This window comes from Acipenser ruthenus, chromosome 14, assembly GCF_902713425.1.
Source record: "Acipenser ruthenus chromosome 14, fAciRut3.2 maternal haplotype, whole genome shotgun sequence".
Classification (NCBI taxonomy): domain Eukaryota; kingdom Metazoa; phylum Chordata; class Actinopteri; order Acipenseriformes; family Acipenseridae; genus Acipenser; species Acipenser ruthenus.
Window position 1 is genome coordinate 29,629,840 of NC_081202.1, and position 17,646 is coordinate 29,647,485.

The window sequence follows — 17,646 nt, forward strand, 5'->3', positions numbered from 1 at the left end:
GCATTAAACAGCCAAGCCATGCTGTATTGGTTGCAGCAGCTGCAAATAAAACGGTGGCAGCACAATACCAGCCTGGTGAAAATACCTGCAGAGCCCTCCACTACCTCCACACAGCTCTGCCAGCTGCCTTCTGCACCTTGGAAAGGTAAGCTCACTGACAGCCCAGTTTTAATTCTAGCTCAAGTCGACCAAATTGTGTGTGGGGTGGGGTTCTTCAGTTTGTGATCTGATGGAGAAAAGGGTTCCAGGGTAGGTGTTGTGTGCATGCAAAACAAAAGAGCTGAACCGGAATAACCCAATTTAAATTATTTATTCTAAACGCTTACAAAGTGTTGCTATACTCTTGTAACCACCACATATTTTTTCATGTTTTGCCCTTTATTGTAAGTATATCTAAGATATTTTCATGAGGTGTAATGTGAAGCAAGAAATGCAATGCTTTAATTAGGTGAGGTAACAAAAGTACCAGGACTTTGTTTATTGTGTCTGGTGTCAGATATCTTAATGAATTCAAACAATCAAAAATGATGATCATACAGGAGAATGTTGGTGCTGTGTGGTGGAAAGAACTCAAAATAACAAAAGGGTGATTTCAATTCTGCCCCATACCCATGCTGAGAATGTTCACAGTGAGACAGTCTCATTTCTGCCGATGACTCACCGGCTCTGTTGTGCTTGAAGCCTTGAAGCAGGCTTAGTTGCTGAGAACACAAACATGGTAACTAGACAGGGATTCACTTTGTGATGTTATCTTCTGCCTTGTTTCCATTTTTATAAAAACAGCGTTGTGTGGAGGTGACTCTGGCTGTTCATCTGTCCATCTGTATGTCACACCTGTCTAATTTTGGTTAAACTAGGTGTACACATTCTGTGGTAATATTTATTGTGCGTCCATTCATGTCTTGGGACTTTTCATGAAACTGCATTGCCATTTCATAATGCTTATGTCATGGTCATGAATTTACAGTCATGGTGGGGAATGTATGTTAATGAAATACTTGGTTCATACTTGGATTCAGGTTAACCAAATTGGGTTAATATTGCTCCCTCCCAATGCTGTTTTATTTATTTTTTTTCAATTTACTGCTGTGATAATAAAATTGTCAATTTTTATATTTTACAGTCCTTTTGCCTGTCCAAACTACTCAAAATTTACAGAAGTTATTCAAACCTGTTATGTAAACTAGTCAGCCCTATCCAGGCAGCTGCCTGTAAGCAAGAGAAGCAACCAGTTGAGCTTTGGATTTTGTTATTTGTTGTGTACTACTTTAGTTTGTGTGTGTGTGTGTTTGTTTCTATGCATTTAGTTTCATTTTCTCTGTACTTTGCCTTCAGAAGTCAGTTTGTGTTTCCTCTGCCTTGCCCTTACAGGAACACAGTCCTCAATATCTGTGGAAACAAGCCAGCTCAGGAGCTGAGGCGGAGTGTGTTCAACTTTGACAAGATTCAGCAGTCGGAAGACTGTCCCTGTGAGGATCCTGTGACACAGATACTGGGGGAAACAACAGGTGCGTCCTTCAGTTGACAGGAAACTGCCCTGCAAAGTCTGTGTCTCTGCTTAGTTCATGTCTGGATCAGTTCAATGCGGGGACCACCACAGTGGCTCTGAAACTATTACATTCTTCTCATGCAGGGTAAGAACTCTTTCTGCTGTTATAAATGTGCAGAGGTTTCCTGTTCCTAAAAGGTGAACCATGCAGGAGTAAAGCTTGTTAATAAGATAAAGAATGAGTGTCAATAAAGCCTTTTTTTAAGAAATTTCTAGAAAACTCACTAGATAGCTCACAATTTCACCTTTCATTGAAAACAACAGCTCTTTTTAACAACTATTTTCTTTTGCAGCAAATTGTAGTTTTGGCTAGGCACCCTAGAATTAACATCGGTACTATGGGTTCTATGATGATTTTTGTGTGTATAACAAATTTGAATTCCAGAAATAATCATTATTTTCTTTTTTTTGTTTAATGATTATGAAGGGTATATTGTCAGGTAGGTGGCTCCAGAATAAAATAAAGAACCAGCAAGTTTAAGAAAAAAAAAAAATATATATATATATATATAATAAATATTCATGCATTTCAAATGCTTTCTTTGCTTGCTCTCTTTCCTAGCACCTCCAGCACCGCCTGTACCTCTGACACCCCCAGCACCTACAGTCCTTTCAGCTCCTTCAGTTTCTTCAGTTACAAACGAGTCTGCGCAGGAAGCAAAGACTGGAGGAAAGAGTTCTCCATCAAGCAGCATGAACAAGAGGGAGAAGAAAATGACCAGTTCTCTTCAGCCTTCTGGGGAGAAGGTGTCAGGAAAGGAGGGGAGCCCCATGGACAAACTATCCAGACTCCAGCACGAGGTGTTCACGCTCACTGAGGAGCTCAAGTCACAAAAGGTATATGTTTGGTTTGGGTGACTGAAGTATATTTAAGCACATAACAACTGATAACTGAGTTATTAAATAATATGTCTTGTGAGGCACTTGTACAATGAATGATTGAACCTTATAAATGTTTCCCATAGTAAAATCATAAAGCATAGTGGTACAGCATAGGTCAGCATTGTAAAGACCAGCTAGGTATGGTAAAGCATATTAATAGACATGGAAAGCCAGGGTACACTGTGGGAAAATAACAGTCTAATCACGGGGAAAGCATGGGAAAACTGTAAAAAATACTGTGCAAAAACACAGTGGTAAACCTTTATAAAGTTGTATGATAGTATTTAAATATGATGTTGTATCTATAATAAGCATGGTATGAACGAACATAAGACAGAAACAGTGGATTTAGTCAAGCAGTTACACAAAGTAATACAAACTCAAATCCAAGACCAGCAATAATTTTGCCTAAACTGATTAAAGTACTGATCTACTGTATTTACTGTGTGATGTCTTAACTCTTTTTCTATGCAAGTCAGAAACCTGCATGCTGACCACAAATTGGTTGCTTTACTGTGCATTTTCTTTCCTCTTTGGCTAAGGTGTCAAAGGGTGTGAAGACAAACGCATTTAGCAGAATAACTCATGCATTACCTAACAGGAGAGCTTTTTAAAAGTGTGATAACTGTATTGCTGATAATCCAAATTGTTATAAACATGGTGGTATGATGTTCTATAGTAGCTGTGTATGTAAAATAGGGTTGAAGGGCACTTCTGAAACAGTGAAGAGAGTCTGTTGTTGCTTCATTGTCTGTAACTGAAACTCTTGTGCTGTACTACTGTTCCTATGAATCCATAAAGGTTACAGTGTAGAATTTTTTTATTATTTTGTCATCAACACATACAGTACAAGTGTATTAAAATACAAAATCTCTGGGGCCCCCGAGGGTCTCAGCTGGTAAAGGCATGAGTGCATGGTGTGCAGGGTGAGTCAGGAAGTCAAGGGTAATTTTGTGCCCTGTGCAGGGACTGTTTCTGCAGGGCTAGATCTAAACAGTCACAATAGAGCTCCTGAATGCAATTCTGGGTTTTCGCTCATGACTCCTCTGTATCTTATGATGATAAAAAGACAGCTTACATTTTTGCCTGTATGGTCACAAAACTTCCTTTTACATTTTTATGAGCTTCAATAAGCATATTTTATTGCTTCCCAAACATAAACTTTAATCTTGCATCGCCGCCTTCTTGTTTCCTGTTAGTAACCCATACGACTTTTAACGCAGTGCTCAAATGCACCTGATCTGTAACATGCAAGATGCATGCTAATTGTATATTTGATCTAAAATTAGACCAACAGACACAATCTTTATTTGTGCACAGAATTTATTCTGCATGTGCATTTTGACTTATTTTATCATTAGTTTTTGTGTCTTGATTAAAGACACGGTTATCCTGGACCTTATGAAACCACTTCACAAGACACCATTGCTCATTATTATTGTAATACTGGGACAGTATTTCCAGTGCTTGGTACTTTTATTGCATTATCATTGTTTTCTTCTTTCAGAGTACAAAGAACAGAGCTGCAAAAACAAGGTCTTTTTTGAGCCTGTTAAAAACACACAAGTTAAGCTGATCTCCTGAATGGTTTGAAAAATGACCACCAGCAGGCAGTGTGCAGAATTTTCAGTCATTTTGCTGGTCTTTTCTAAAAACACTTCACTGAATTCATCTTTTATAATTGGTTAAAAAAAGGACATTGTTATTGAAATAGTAGGCTGTGTGGTCCAGTGGTCAAAGAAAAGGGCTTGTAATCAGGAGGTCCCCGGCTCAGATTCCAGTTCAGCCACTGAGTCACTGTGTGACCCTGAGCAAGTCACTTAACCTCCTTGTGGTCCGTCTTTCAGGTGGGACGTTGTTGTAAGTGACTCTGCAGCTGATGTATAGTTCACACACCCTAGTCTCTGTAAGTCGCCTTGGATAAAGGTGTCTGCAAAATAAACAAAATAGTAATAATAATAATGTCTAATAATTGGTTTTAAGGCCACTGACGTATAATATAGGGCAGAGCTTCAGAGCCTTTTCTCATATGCACTACTAATAAATACTGCAACAGGCTGTTTTTTAGGGAAAATTGCATTGTACAGTAGACTATTGCATTGTACAGTAGACTATTTGAATTTACCTGTAGCTATAACTGTAATTAAATGCATGATGTTAATAGCTGTTCTTATATGATAAGTAAAACAGTATTTTTTTATTCAAAGGGATATTACAGATTTTTCAGGAAATGCAAGAATCAAAAACCTAAAACAAATACTATACCAGACATTTTTAGTATGGTACAGTTTATTATCAGTACTCCAAACAAATCACTAATCTGAACAGGTCTGATCCGACCTGGTTCAGATTACAAAGAAAGTACAGGTGCATTATTCAGGGACCACCTACAGTATAATTTATTTACGGGACCTCCAACACAGCTCATGAAGCTTCACCTTTAAGAGTAAATGACCATAGTGTTTTTGTTTTGAAATCAGGAGCTGGTGCGACTCCTTCACAAGGCCCTGGAGGCAGCACAGCAGGAGAAGAGGACCAGCAAACAGTTCCTGGCAGCAGCAGGGGAGCAGGAGCGGCTGGAACTGGTGCGGCACAAAGAGAGGTGTATCGCGGACCTGGACGGCCGCCTGGAGGCCCTGCTCAAAGACAAGGAGGAGCTGGAGCAGCGGCTGGCCATGCAGGACTGCCAAGTGAATGAGCTGCAGCAGCACGTGCAGCTCATGATGGAGAAGAACAATGCCAAGCAGGAAGTCATCCTCAAGCTCTCCGAGCAGGTGGCTGCCTGCATGGCTGACCCCCAGCGTACCGTAGCCAACTCCATGGGCACAGAGACCTTCTGCAGGCTGCAGGAGAAGATTGAGCACCTCAAGGTTATTTTAAAAGTTACTTTTACATTACAGCCATGGGAAGTACGTCAACTCTTGTTTCAAGAAACACGGATAAAACCACACTCTTTTTTTTGGTTTTGTTTGACCACCATGTAATCCTGCATGATGTGAAAAAGCAGTAAAGTAACTGATCCATGTTTTCACTGCTGGGGTGTCACATATGGTATTCTGCACCTTCTCTGCATCCAATAAGCATTACAAACATGACATCTTAACTAGCTTTTATTAGCATTGGAGCAGACACACAATTACTGTTTGCCACTCCAGTCTAAGAATGATTCATTTATAGTAGAACCGGTCCAGGGGTCCAGCGAATATATACTAATATTGTATCTCAGAGGAAGTCGTTTTAGTATATTGTAGTTTCTTTATTAACATCGGGGCATTATAAATGAACAACGTCAGGTACACCAGTGTGCCTAAAACACCAAAGTACGACACAGCATGTATTCTATACAAAAAAATCTGTGAAAATGACTGCACAAGCACTGAAGTACAGTGTTTCTCAGTTGACAAAACAGCATTCCAAACAGTTCTTAACATGCTTTCTCAGTGTATGCCAAAGTAATCTGACAGGTTTTTTTTACATTGTGTGTGTGTTAATCTGAGACATAAACAACAACAAGGATGCACGCTTTTTAACAGTACAGTAATTTTATGAATCCTTTACTTTTCTTTTATTTACTATGGTTAAACTCGGCAGTTATGTGAAGTGACAGCGTGTACAAATTCTGACCTGCTAAGAGCTGAATTTACTGTTTTAGACCCATAATAAAATGTGCATTGGTCAGTTTCCATCAGTACCATTCAGTTGGTAGCAGCATATGTAAGTCACACATGGCACAGGTCCATTGGGTAATGATGGTGTCATATCTTACAGGATCAGATACGACAAGTTCGACTGTACTTTGTATCACGTTACTGTGATTTTGTACTCTATAGGTCAGGCTTGCACAGTGTTGATGTGATGTTACAATGAACAGCAAAAATTATTATAATAACATAAACATACTGTATAAAAAAAAAAATCCCTGTGTAACCCCAGGCTACTAGGCATGAGGGGGTACACTGCTCTCTGATAAAAGTTAGGAGACCAGTTATCTGCTTATTAGCAAAACTTAAATCCACTAATATAAAGTCAAATAATAATTCCAGACACGTGATCAGTTGGCCAACTATTTTTTTCTTCTATTTTTTTGTTATTAGAACAAAACAAGTATATTGTTTTTGTACAGTGTATTAATTGACATTAGTTAGCCACACTTTTTTTTTACGTATCCCAGCGATTTTCAAACAGTGTTTTATAGGGTACAAATGAGTACAATTATGAAAGCAAAGAAAAGCAGTGATCAGTCAGGACTAGGTCAAACCTGTGCTCTTAATAAGTAGAGCTCACAGTAGAAATGTTTTAAGTACAACCACAGATTGTGTTCTGATTTCATTCGTTTACTGTGTTTACTAGGACGATATAGAGGTGCACAAGATCAAAAACAAGTTCCTCAACTCTGAAATCTACCAGCTTACTAAGCTGTGGAGGAACAGTTCAGAAGAGGAGAAGGGCCTCCTGATGAAGGTATGTGCTTTACAGCTTGCTGTGTGACAGATCTGTACCCATTTAACCATTGTGAAAAAACATATATGTTCAAAAAATATATTATCCTTACCTACAAGTCTTTAATGCAGTATCGTCACTGTGTAAGGCTAATATATTAAATAAATATACTTTATTTAATACTAAACATCTTATTTTCAGCTTTTATAGCCTAGGCCCCAGATTAATAGTAATAGTAATGAGTTTCATTTATTTCTTTTTTCTTATAGCTCTAACCACAAAACCACAATGAGATCTGTGATTTCGCCTAGAGACATCTCTGTCTGCACTAAGAAGCCAAAGTAAATTAAAGAACAACTAGCATGCTGGTACATTATGATAAAGCAAACTGCTTAGTGACACATGGATTGCAAGTGGTTCTAATGTAGTGACGCAAGCTGGTGACCTACTGGGCACTATTCTTACACAGTCTAACGCAAAAAACAAAACAAAATAAAAAAAACAACTTTAGATTCACTTTGTATCATTTTCACATCATGGTAACTTTTTAAAAGTTTAAAGCATTCCTTTGGCCTCCTGTTTAACCACAGTATTTCTGCAGTTTTACCCATGCTTTTCCCATGGTTATACAATGCATTTATAATAATTTACCTGGGTTTACCATGTTTATTAATATACTTTTATTATTATTATTATTATTTATTTCTTAGCAGACACCCTTATCTAGGGTGACTTACAATTGTTACAAGATATCACATTATTTTTACATACAATTACCCATTTATACAGTTGGGTTTTTACTGGAGCAATCGAGGTAAAGTACCTTGCTCAAGGGTACAGCAGCAGTGTCCCCCAGCTGGGATTGAACCCACGACCCTCAGGTCAAGAGTCCAGAGCCCTAACCACTCCTCCACATGCCTTCTTACCTTGTTATTGTAGTCTAGTATCTGCATAAATAAAGACATAGGCAGTCAGTATTTTTGGTCAATTATTTGCTTTTTTTGCAGAGATACTTCCTCTGTTATGTTTCTCTTTAGTAATTTGTGGTTTTTCTTTTTTCATTTTATGCTGTACTTCCCTTATTTTTATAATTTTCTTTGTACTCCTACTTGGTTTCACTCCTTGTTTCTTCTTAGTTGACTGTCATAGTAGTTCTGACTGGCTGGCTGTTAGCCTGGTCAGCAACCCCGGGTGTGTTCATGCATTACTAATTAAAACCACAGAGAAGTTAGCAACTGAGCCAGCTCCAGTCTCCCAGAATGAACAGATCAGACTGACTGGGATGTTTCCCTTTCATCTCCAAATCTAGGTCTTCTCTAGATGCAGAAAGCAAATTGGAAAGATATGTAGTGAATTCTAAATACAAGTACAGTGCTGTGAATGTAGGGCACTGTTCACAAAAACACAAATGCCTGGTTTGCAAATTAAATTAATTTTTAATCTTGTTGACCCCAATGTGTTCTTTGGGGTGGGTCAAGTTGTAGCTGTTTCTGTATCAGTGCTTGATCTGTCCTAGTGCCTGCGTCATGGCTCCATATAGTGATATCCCCTGAGTGCACTGTGCAATGAAACAGCTACTGGCTGGTATGATTGCAGCAAATTAGATGTTTTATCTATCTGGTCTGATTGGCAATGGTTTTAAATTATTTTAGATATATTTAGGATCAGACCATTTTTGTGACATGAAAAACTATTGTACTACAGTAGAGTTGTTTCAGGATTTCTGGGAGCACTTGAATTAATAGGTATCACATTTGATACCAGGGTGACTCTGGTTTAAAGAAGAACCAAATAGCAAAAATTGTAAAAATAAATAAATAAATATAATTTCAGTTGCAGGTTATGCTAAAACTGCTAAAATTGCCAAAAACATAAACGCTTTGATTTCCGAATCGTAATCGAAAAAAAACATGTATTGTACACAACAGTTTAACTTTCAAAGAAATGACCCTTCACAGCCACAGTGTCCATAAGCACTCGGGTGACACACATATTGCACTGTAGGAAATAGCAGTCTTGTAATTAATATAAGCAGCACAAGGGAACAAGTGAACACTGCAGCGAAGAGGATTTTTAAATAAAATTAATTTAAGGAGCAGAAGCAAGATTATAATTGGAATGGCTCCATCAGAACTGTAAAATTAGTTATTTGGAAATGTACTAGGTTCATTTTTACATTTTAATAAACAAGTTCAACCCAGTTAAAAAGTAACAGGGTGTAGAAACCCTCTGCCTTTGGACTGCCCTGTCTTGGAAATGAGTGGGAGGTTGTGGGAGGGTTACTGCTTTCACCAGCTGCTGTGTTTTGTTTTAATCCTAACCCTAAACCTCTCTTTTGTGTTGCAGTGTGCCTACCTGGAGGCCAAAAACTGCCAGATTGAGAGCAAGTACCTGGTCGTGCTGCGCAGGCTGCAGGAGAGCAAAGGGCTGGACAGCAGTCAGCAGGAGATGGTGAAAAGGCTCATTGAGGACTCACTGCAGGGAGACAAGAAGGATGGCTTTAAACTCAACCCTGTCAGGTAAGACAGTACTGACATTTCCATACCGGGGTTTCACAGCGAAAACTTTTTTCCCCCCGGTTACTTTCTTGTTTTTTTGTTACTAAGTATATTCAAATATTTAAAATGCAATTCTATTGCTAAACTGATGATGTGATTGCAAGCTACACCAGTTCCATTTTCATATAATACCCTCATATCCCGAACTGAAATACCAAAACAAGCAAAGGATCAAAATGTTAATGTTGGTTTGTTGCAATTGTGATCTAATAGGTGCGCAAATGAAAAGCCAACATCCTTGTTTAACTTTCTGTTCCTTCCCAGTGAGTACGACGACTATGGATTCAAGACCATTCCTGATTATGAAGTAGAGGACGTGAAGCTCCTGGCCAAAATCCAGGCCCTGGAGATCCGTTCCAACAACTTGCGCAACAATGAGATGGTGGACAAGCCTTTGCGGACCAGGTGGGCTAACTACCTGGCCAGCCGTCCCTTGGACCAGCTGGCTCCCTCCCCGGAGCTGAAGGGCCTGATCCGGTGTGGGATCCCTGTGGAGTACCGGGAGCAGGTGTGGCGCTGGATCGTGAGGACACGGACGCAGGTCTATAGGAAGCGGAATCCCAATCGCTACCAGGAGCTGAGGAAGCACTGCAAGGTGTCGGAGCAGCCGGCCTCGCAGCAGATCAGGCTGGACCTGCACCGCACCCTCACCAGCAATAAGCACTCCTCCTCGCCCACCTCCGACGCAGTCCAAAAGCTGCAGCGCATTCTGCTAGCCTTCTCCTGGCAAAACCCCACCATCGGCTACTGCCAGGGCCTCAACCGGTACTGTACCTTTTGTATTGAAAGTTCTTAGATCCATTCGCTCATTTTAAGTAGTAAAAGGTGTTGCCAAAAAAGACAAAACACTTTCTTGTACTTCTTGGACGTGGACTAGCATAACTTATCCTTTCCTAAAACAGAGAATAATGCCTATTACCGGTAAGCAGTGCCACAGGTAATGTATTTGCTTACGATTGTAAGTCGCCCTGGATAAGGGCGTCTGCTAAGAAACAAATAATAATATGCACTGGCCCTCTTTAAGTACAATGAAGAGGACATTCTAAAAATTCACGACAATCTGGAAATCTACCAATACCTCCGTTTTTTCACCAAAACTATCTCTGATGGCAGAATGAGGATGATGATAATGTACAGCAGACGCATCAGACCAGTTGCTGTCAATCACAGACTGTATAAACAGTTCACACTCATCTCACTCACCATGCTTTTAACCACTAGTAAAGTTAGTGATTTCAGTAAACTGTCTTGTACCATTTTGATGATGGTAAATGTGAACAGTGATTTTGCAGTTTACTGAGCTTTACCATGCATCCACTATGAAACCGTAAGTCCTTCTTTACCATTCACTTCCTACAGGTAATGGAGCCCCCACCTCACAGACCCACATAATGTCCTCTTTGCAGCTTAGAAAACAGATGTACTGTATGTATAGCTGTTTAATGAACAGTTTGCAAGCAGATTATTAAAGTGTTGAACAATTTAACTGGTAGGTCAATTGGCTGGTTTCACAGGCCCTGATTAGCACTAATCCTGGACTACCTATTGTTATCTTAGGTAAGGTAGTCCAAAATTAGTGCTAATTGTAGTTTGTGAAACCAGCCGTTTAAGATACTATTAAAAACAGAATGTTCTTGCCATTAGGTCTTAGTAGTAAAAATAAGTTATCCTAAGGATGAATAATTCCAAGGTTCTGTTGCCTTTTATTTACTGAAAACATTTATTTTCTGTTATACTGTAGCACGGAACTGGATCAATCAGTCTGCTTTCTCTTGATTTTCAGTGAAATAACTGGGATTATATGATAATAATTTGGCAGAGCTTTCTCACAATGACTGTAAAGCAGCAGAAATATGTTTCCATTTAGTTCTCAAAGCCTTTTCATTGGAATTATTGATTCAATCACCATGTTTCTCCTCTGCCCAGCCACTAAACCTGAAATACAAACACATTCATTTAGATACAGCCATTCATGCTTCAGTATTAGACAAGAATCCAGGCAGTGCCGGCTGTGCAGAGACAGGGGGCCATTGACTGATTTGGACCACCTGAAGATTGATACACTGTAGAAGTTAATGGGTTCAATCTCTAAACAATTATGTTAGAAAATTAGCAAGCAACAACTTTGTATGTCAGACTTACATTTTTTGTTCCTGTTAGAACTGTGCATTGTTTCTCAAGTGTGTATGTTTGTCTTTTTGTCTTTTTATGAATTTAATTTTGGCAGGCCCATATTTTGTTGTTTATTTATTTATTTATTTATGTATTTTTTGAAAGGGAAATTGGCCGAGCGCCGCCCGGGGGGAGGGAGGGTTAGGTCGGCCAGGGCGTCATCGGCTCACCGCGCACCAGTGACCCCTGTAGTCTGGCTGGGTGCCTGCAGGCTTGCCTGTAAGCTGCCCAAGAGCTGCGTTGTCCTCCGACGCTGTAGCTCTTGGGTGGCTGCATAGCGAGTCCGCAGTGTGAAAAAAAGGGGTCGGCTGACGGCACACGCTTCGGCCATTCCAAATTGGGGAGAAAATAATAAAAAATAATAATAATTGGCAATGACTAAATTAAAAAAAAAAACTGCATTGTTTCTCAAGTGTGTATGTTTGTCTTTTTGTGTCTTTTTATGAATTAAATTTTGGCAGGCCCATACTTTATTGTTTATTTATTTATTTGTGTATTTTTTGAAAGGGGGAAAAATGCAGAGTTCCCAGGTCCTTTAACTTTGCAGTTGTTTCATCAGTGGCATTTTGTTTTCTCTGTATCTTCTGTCTTTAGGAAACTAATGAACATAGCATTTAATGATATGAATCCCTTCCCTATGAAGCTGCTGAAGAACAGACGAGAGTTTCACATGGAGAGGCTGACAGCCGAGCTGCAGGAGCTGGAGAGGATACAGGAGGAGTTTGTGAAAGAACAACAAGTGGAGCGCAAAGACAAGGACCTGGACACTGCTGTCAGCGAAGACGAAGAAGTAATACAGACTGCAGTTAGCTTGCATCACACGTCCTGACGTTATTGAAAAATTACACATCACTGATACTATTTAAACTAATTTGTTTGCCTTATTATTCCCTGCTGTGGAATATAGTGGGGCTTACATATTGTGTATGTCACACATACATCTAACTGTTATCCTTTGTCTGTTGTTGAGTATATAGGTATGTCAGACTTACATTTTTACATGTACAGTTCGGCTCTTATTTTGTAATGGCGACATACTTGTTTTAGAGTCAACAAATTAAGTTTACCAAACCTGTCAAAATGCAGAATATTAATGGAAATAGGTGTGTTGGTAATACACACACACTACATCTCTGAATGCTTGACTTCAAATCCAGTTTAAGTCACACATGAAAGGAGTATGGTGGTCCTAAGCCCTCGGCTTCCACATCACAAAACCAACACACAGTGCAGCACAACTGGCACAAAGGATAAACCTGTTTCTTATCTCATAAAACAGCCTTTTACTATAATTATCATCTGTCAGTCTCTGAATTTCTTCAATCAGCAGTTCCATTCCACTCAGATCAGTTCAGTAAATTAATTATTTTGTAGTTTCCCAAGAAAACAAAAACTCATTGGAGATCTTGAAAATTAATGTCTTGAAATGTGATTAATTTAGGCCAGGCTAATCTGAACAAGTACAGAGATTCCAGTTACTTTTCAGACCGGCAACCAGGTTCCAGATTTTCTAAACGAGACTATCTCTGAAATAAACTTATTTTTTATGCATTGGTTGTTTGTTTATATTCCTGTAAATTGCATAATTCATTTATTGCTAAGTTAAGAGGAAGACGTTGCTTTGTTTAATTATGTTAAATTGTATGGCAATCCTTCATGATTTGCATGAATTCACTTAGGTTTAGAGGTACAGTTTTAATTCATGTACCTCTGATAAACCTAAACTAAGTGACGAAAGCAAAAACACAAACGTTTTTTACTTGAGCTTGAAAAGGAAAAAATAGGATGAATACAGTGCTATATATACTGTGTGTGTGTGTGTGTGTGTGTGTGTGTGTATATATATATATATATATATATATATATATATATATATATATATATAATTGATCGCTACATATAGATTTTTCAACGCTGGTAAAATGTTTAATTCAGTAATGATTTTAAAAATGTTTATTTTTTAATTTTTTAGGGATGCAAGACATGTAACAACTTCGTGTCTAAAGTTTTTAAATGCCAACTGTTAAATAAATAGAATTATGGATATTAATGTGTTGATAGTAGGGATAGCTTTTGTGACTGGAGCATGGCTGCATTGTCTATTGCGCTGAATTTTAACCAATTTTAACAAATTGTTCCCATTATTCTTATTTTTTATTTTAGCTTTTCTCTTCAAATATTTTTTAGAAAACAAAAAAGCACAAACAAAATCTCAGCGCGTTTCGTCTTATTCATGAGAAGACAACTCTTGAGAAGGGAAACTTTTGTGATATATTTTTTAATTCTGTTCCACCACATGGCCTTAATGAAGACTTTAAATATGGGTATTTTTTGTAGAATGTATGTTTGTATGTATACAGTATATACCTCTGTTCATTATTCAAGTTGCAGAGTAAAAAGAAAAAAGTAACTTAGTAAAAGAATATTTAGTGGTATGAAAAGTTTTGTGTTGACGTACAGATTTAGTGTTTAAAATAATATAAAAAGTATGGTCTTCTGCCTTCTGTTGTCATTTCTGTACCTAATTATTTATTAATTTCAGTTGTTTTTGATTGTTCTGATTGTCAATTGAAGGTTTGTGACGTAAAGGTGATTAATCGCCTGTGGAGAATTGAGTGTAAAAAAAGGGGTGTTCCTCTGTATCAAATTAAGTTTACTCATGATTAAGACTCTGTCGAAACACGTTGAGATTTTGTTTGTGCTTTTTTTGTTTACTAAAAAATGTGAAGAGAAAAGCTAAAATAAAAAATAAGAATAATGGAAAAATGTGTTAAAATAAATTATTTTTGTGAAGAATGGGTTGTCTTTTTCACTCGAATCACTGTATAAGGGCCTGTTGGCAACCAATACAAGCTGCCTTTATTTTCTCAGGTGTTGCCAGGTTGATTACCTGGTCAAAGACTAAACACATACAAGTAAAACATTTAGAACATATTTGTATTCTGTATTTGTATATTATGATATTTGATTGGATTTTTTATGTACGTATTATTGCACAATAGGGAGAATTAACGAGAACATTTCTAATATTTAGGCGTTCATTTTTTTTATTGCTGTTTTATAATGTGATGGCAATCTGAACTATAGTCAAAGTCTCTCGAAGAGAATTATTATTTTAGGAAAGTATTACGGCACAAGCACTTATATATTACCAGTGTCACTCTCCTCACAAGGTTAAACTGTGAAACCCAGAACATACTTTAACTGGCTGAGAGGAGCCCTTTTCAAGGCATTTTCTCTGCTGTATAATATAAAAGAACTTGTTTTTTGATGAAATGGTGTGCATTTTTTGCATCCTTTGTGTAAGGTATTTGAACTGAAAAACATCAAATACTGGTATTATCACTGTGTTGTTTTAGATTTGTTGAACAAAATCTTATTCTACTGAAAATATTTCTCTTTTGTTTCTATAAAGGTTTATATAAATACAGTAATAACATTTGCTGACACTGCAGTGGAGAAACACTTCATTTATTAATTTGTCCCACAGCAAATTCAGAAAAGATTGTTCTACAACAGTGTTAATACCTCCCTTTAGTTTACTGATAATAAATGTTAATAAAAAACATTAACTAATATTAAACTGCTGAAACGTCTGTATTTCTTTTTCCCAATATATTTCTGTTTTACTCAATGACATTCCAGTTAATTATTCAACAGCCAAGCTTTTATGTTGTATATCCTGATGCAGTCGACATTTTAAAATCATAATTTTTTCATCTATGTTTGGAAAAGGAGACCATATAGAAAAAAGGTAGTCGAGGATCAAATGATGATATATGAGCCTCTAATACAATCACTAATAATATATATTGTAACAAAAGGCTGTCATTGGGACTTTGTGCATGCGTCGGTGCTTGAAGTGCTTTGCAGAGCAAAGTTGCATGGTCTGCGACCGTGCTTCCCATGCGTAGGAACGCTTACCCTGCTGCAGACACTGTTCCCCTATATTGGATTATTGGTGCAACCTTGCAGGATCATTATATGTACCTTGCAGGAGCCAGGGGGAGTGGGGCTGATAGTGGCCACTGATTGGTCGTGGTTAACCTGCAATGTTGTACGGGTTGTGGGCTGTAAGAGGCAGCTTGCATGCTAGACAGGAGTGGAGAGCTGGAGAAGTAACCTGTCTTGCTAAGAAGTATGTAGCCTGTTCTTTAATGCAAAATAAAAGTGATTGCTGCTTTTGAAGAACACCTGTTTCACACTTCCATTCTTACCAAGTCATTACTATATATATATATATATATATATATATATATATATATATATATATATATATATATATATATATATATATATATATGAAGCAACCGGAGGTGGATGGAAAGACTCCATATCGTAGCTAGCGGGGCATGCAAGACTCCATATCGGAGCTACCGGGCATGCAATTATATATATATATATATATATATATATAAATTATTGTTATTTTTTTTCTTTTTTCTTTTTTTTTTTGGATGTTAGGAGTTAGGATGGTATTTACCCGCGCATAGGTTGGAATGTTATTTCCGAATCTCTCCTTTAACATGTTTGAAGGGGACACTGTATTACTTAAAACGTGAATTAACGTCTTAAATTGTGTTAAAAGTGAGCAGTTACCTTGGGATTACACACCAGGTTCAGGCGCAATGATTGGACTTATGTATCTGCAGGCGACCTGAGACTCACCGTTTCAATGGTGTCAGTAGTGCTCAACAGAAAAGAATGCATAGTGAAAAATATTGTATACTGGCCATGGTCTTTGGTTTTGCCCAGAGCCGTAACTAAGCATTTAGCTACCGGGGCATGCAAATAATATATATATATATATATATATATATATATATATATATATATATATATATATATATATATATATACATTTAGCTACCGGGGCATGCAAATAATTATATATATATATATATATATATATATATATATATATATATATATATATATATATATATATATATATATATATATATTTTTATTATTATTATTGTTATTTTATTTCTTTTTTTTTTTTTTTGGATGTTTGGAGTTAGGATGGTATTTACTCGCGCATAGTTTTGAATGTTATTTCCGAATCTCTCCTTTAACATGTTTGAAGGGGACACTGTATTACTTAAAACGTGAATTAACGTCTTAAATCGTGTTAAAAGTGAGCAGTTACCTTCGGATTACACACCAGGTTCAGAAGCAATGATTGGATTTATGTATCCGCAGGCGACCTGAGACTCACCGTTTCAACGGTGTCACTCAACAGAAAAGAATGCATAGAGAAAAATATTGTATACTGGCCAAGGGCTTTGGTTTTGCCCAGAGCCGTAACTAAGCTTTTAGCTACCGGGGCATGCAAATATATATATATATATATATATATATATATATATATATATATATATATATATATATATATATATATGTTGCATGCACCTCCGGAATGAAGCAAACGGAGGAGGATGGAAAGACTCCATATCGTAGCTATCGGGGCATGCAAGACTCCATATCGGAGCTACCGGGGCATGCAATTATATATATATATATATATATATATATATATATTGGTAATACAGTGGTAATATTTTGTTTTATTTCTTTGATCACCAACTGCCACGACAACACACTCGTTTTTTTATGCAGTACTCCTGACGAACTTCACCCATTGCCCGCATCGTACCGGCTCTTAAGGTAGCTTGTGTTGGAGCAGCAGGACAAGCTCGCCATCCCGCCCGCTGCTTTCCTGCATTAATGCTCACCAAAACACAACGCACCCAGGGGAGAGATACCATGGTAAATAGGTAACCTATTTACCATGGTATCCCTCCCCTGCGGCGGCTGCTCTTGATCTCCGGCTGCTCTTGATCTCCGTGAACGCACCCGCTGTCTCCAAACCTTGCAGAGCAGCACATTGAAGCGCTTGCAAACACAGCACAACATTCCCTAATAACACTTGCAATGCATTATGACTTCAAAGGTATGGCTTTAAGTCTATGACATTATTATTTATTGATTTTATTTTGTTTTATTTCTTTGATCACCAACTGCCACGACAACACACTCGTT

At 37.7% G+C, this 17,646-nt stretch overlaps 1 protein-coding gene across 1 annotated transcript; it reads left to right on the forward strand.

Moving 5' to 3' along the window:
* The first annotated feature begins 1,326 nt into the window (after nt 1-1,326).
* LOC131697450 (TBC1 domain family member 2A-like) lies at nt 1,327-12,627 on the forward strand. The gene is made up of 6 exons (XM_058986313.1): nt 1,327-1,508; nt 2,112-2,386; nt 4,912-5,301; nt 6,782-6,892; nt 9,218-9,390; nt 9,694-12,627. The coding sequence occupies exons 2-6, from the start codon at nt 2,243-2,245 to the stop codon at nt 10,223-10,225; spliced, it is 1,350 nt and encodes a 449-aa protein (XP_058842296.1). The 5' UTR covers nt 1,327-1,508; nt 2,112-2,242; the 3' UTR covers nt 10,226-12,627.
* Nucleotides 12,628-17,646: the final 5,019 nt, after the last annotated feature.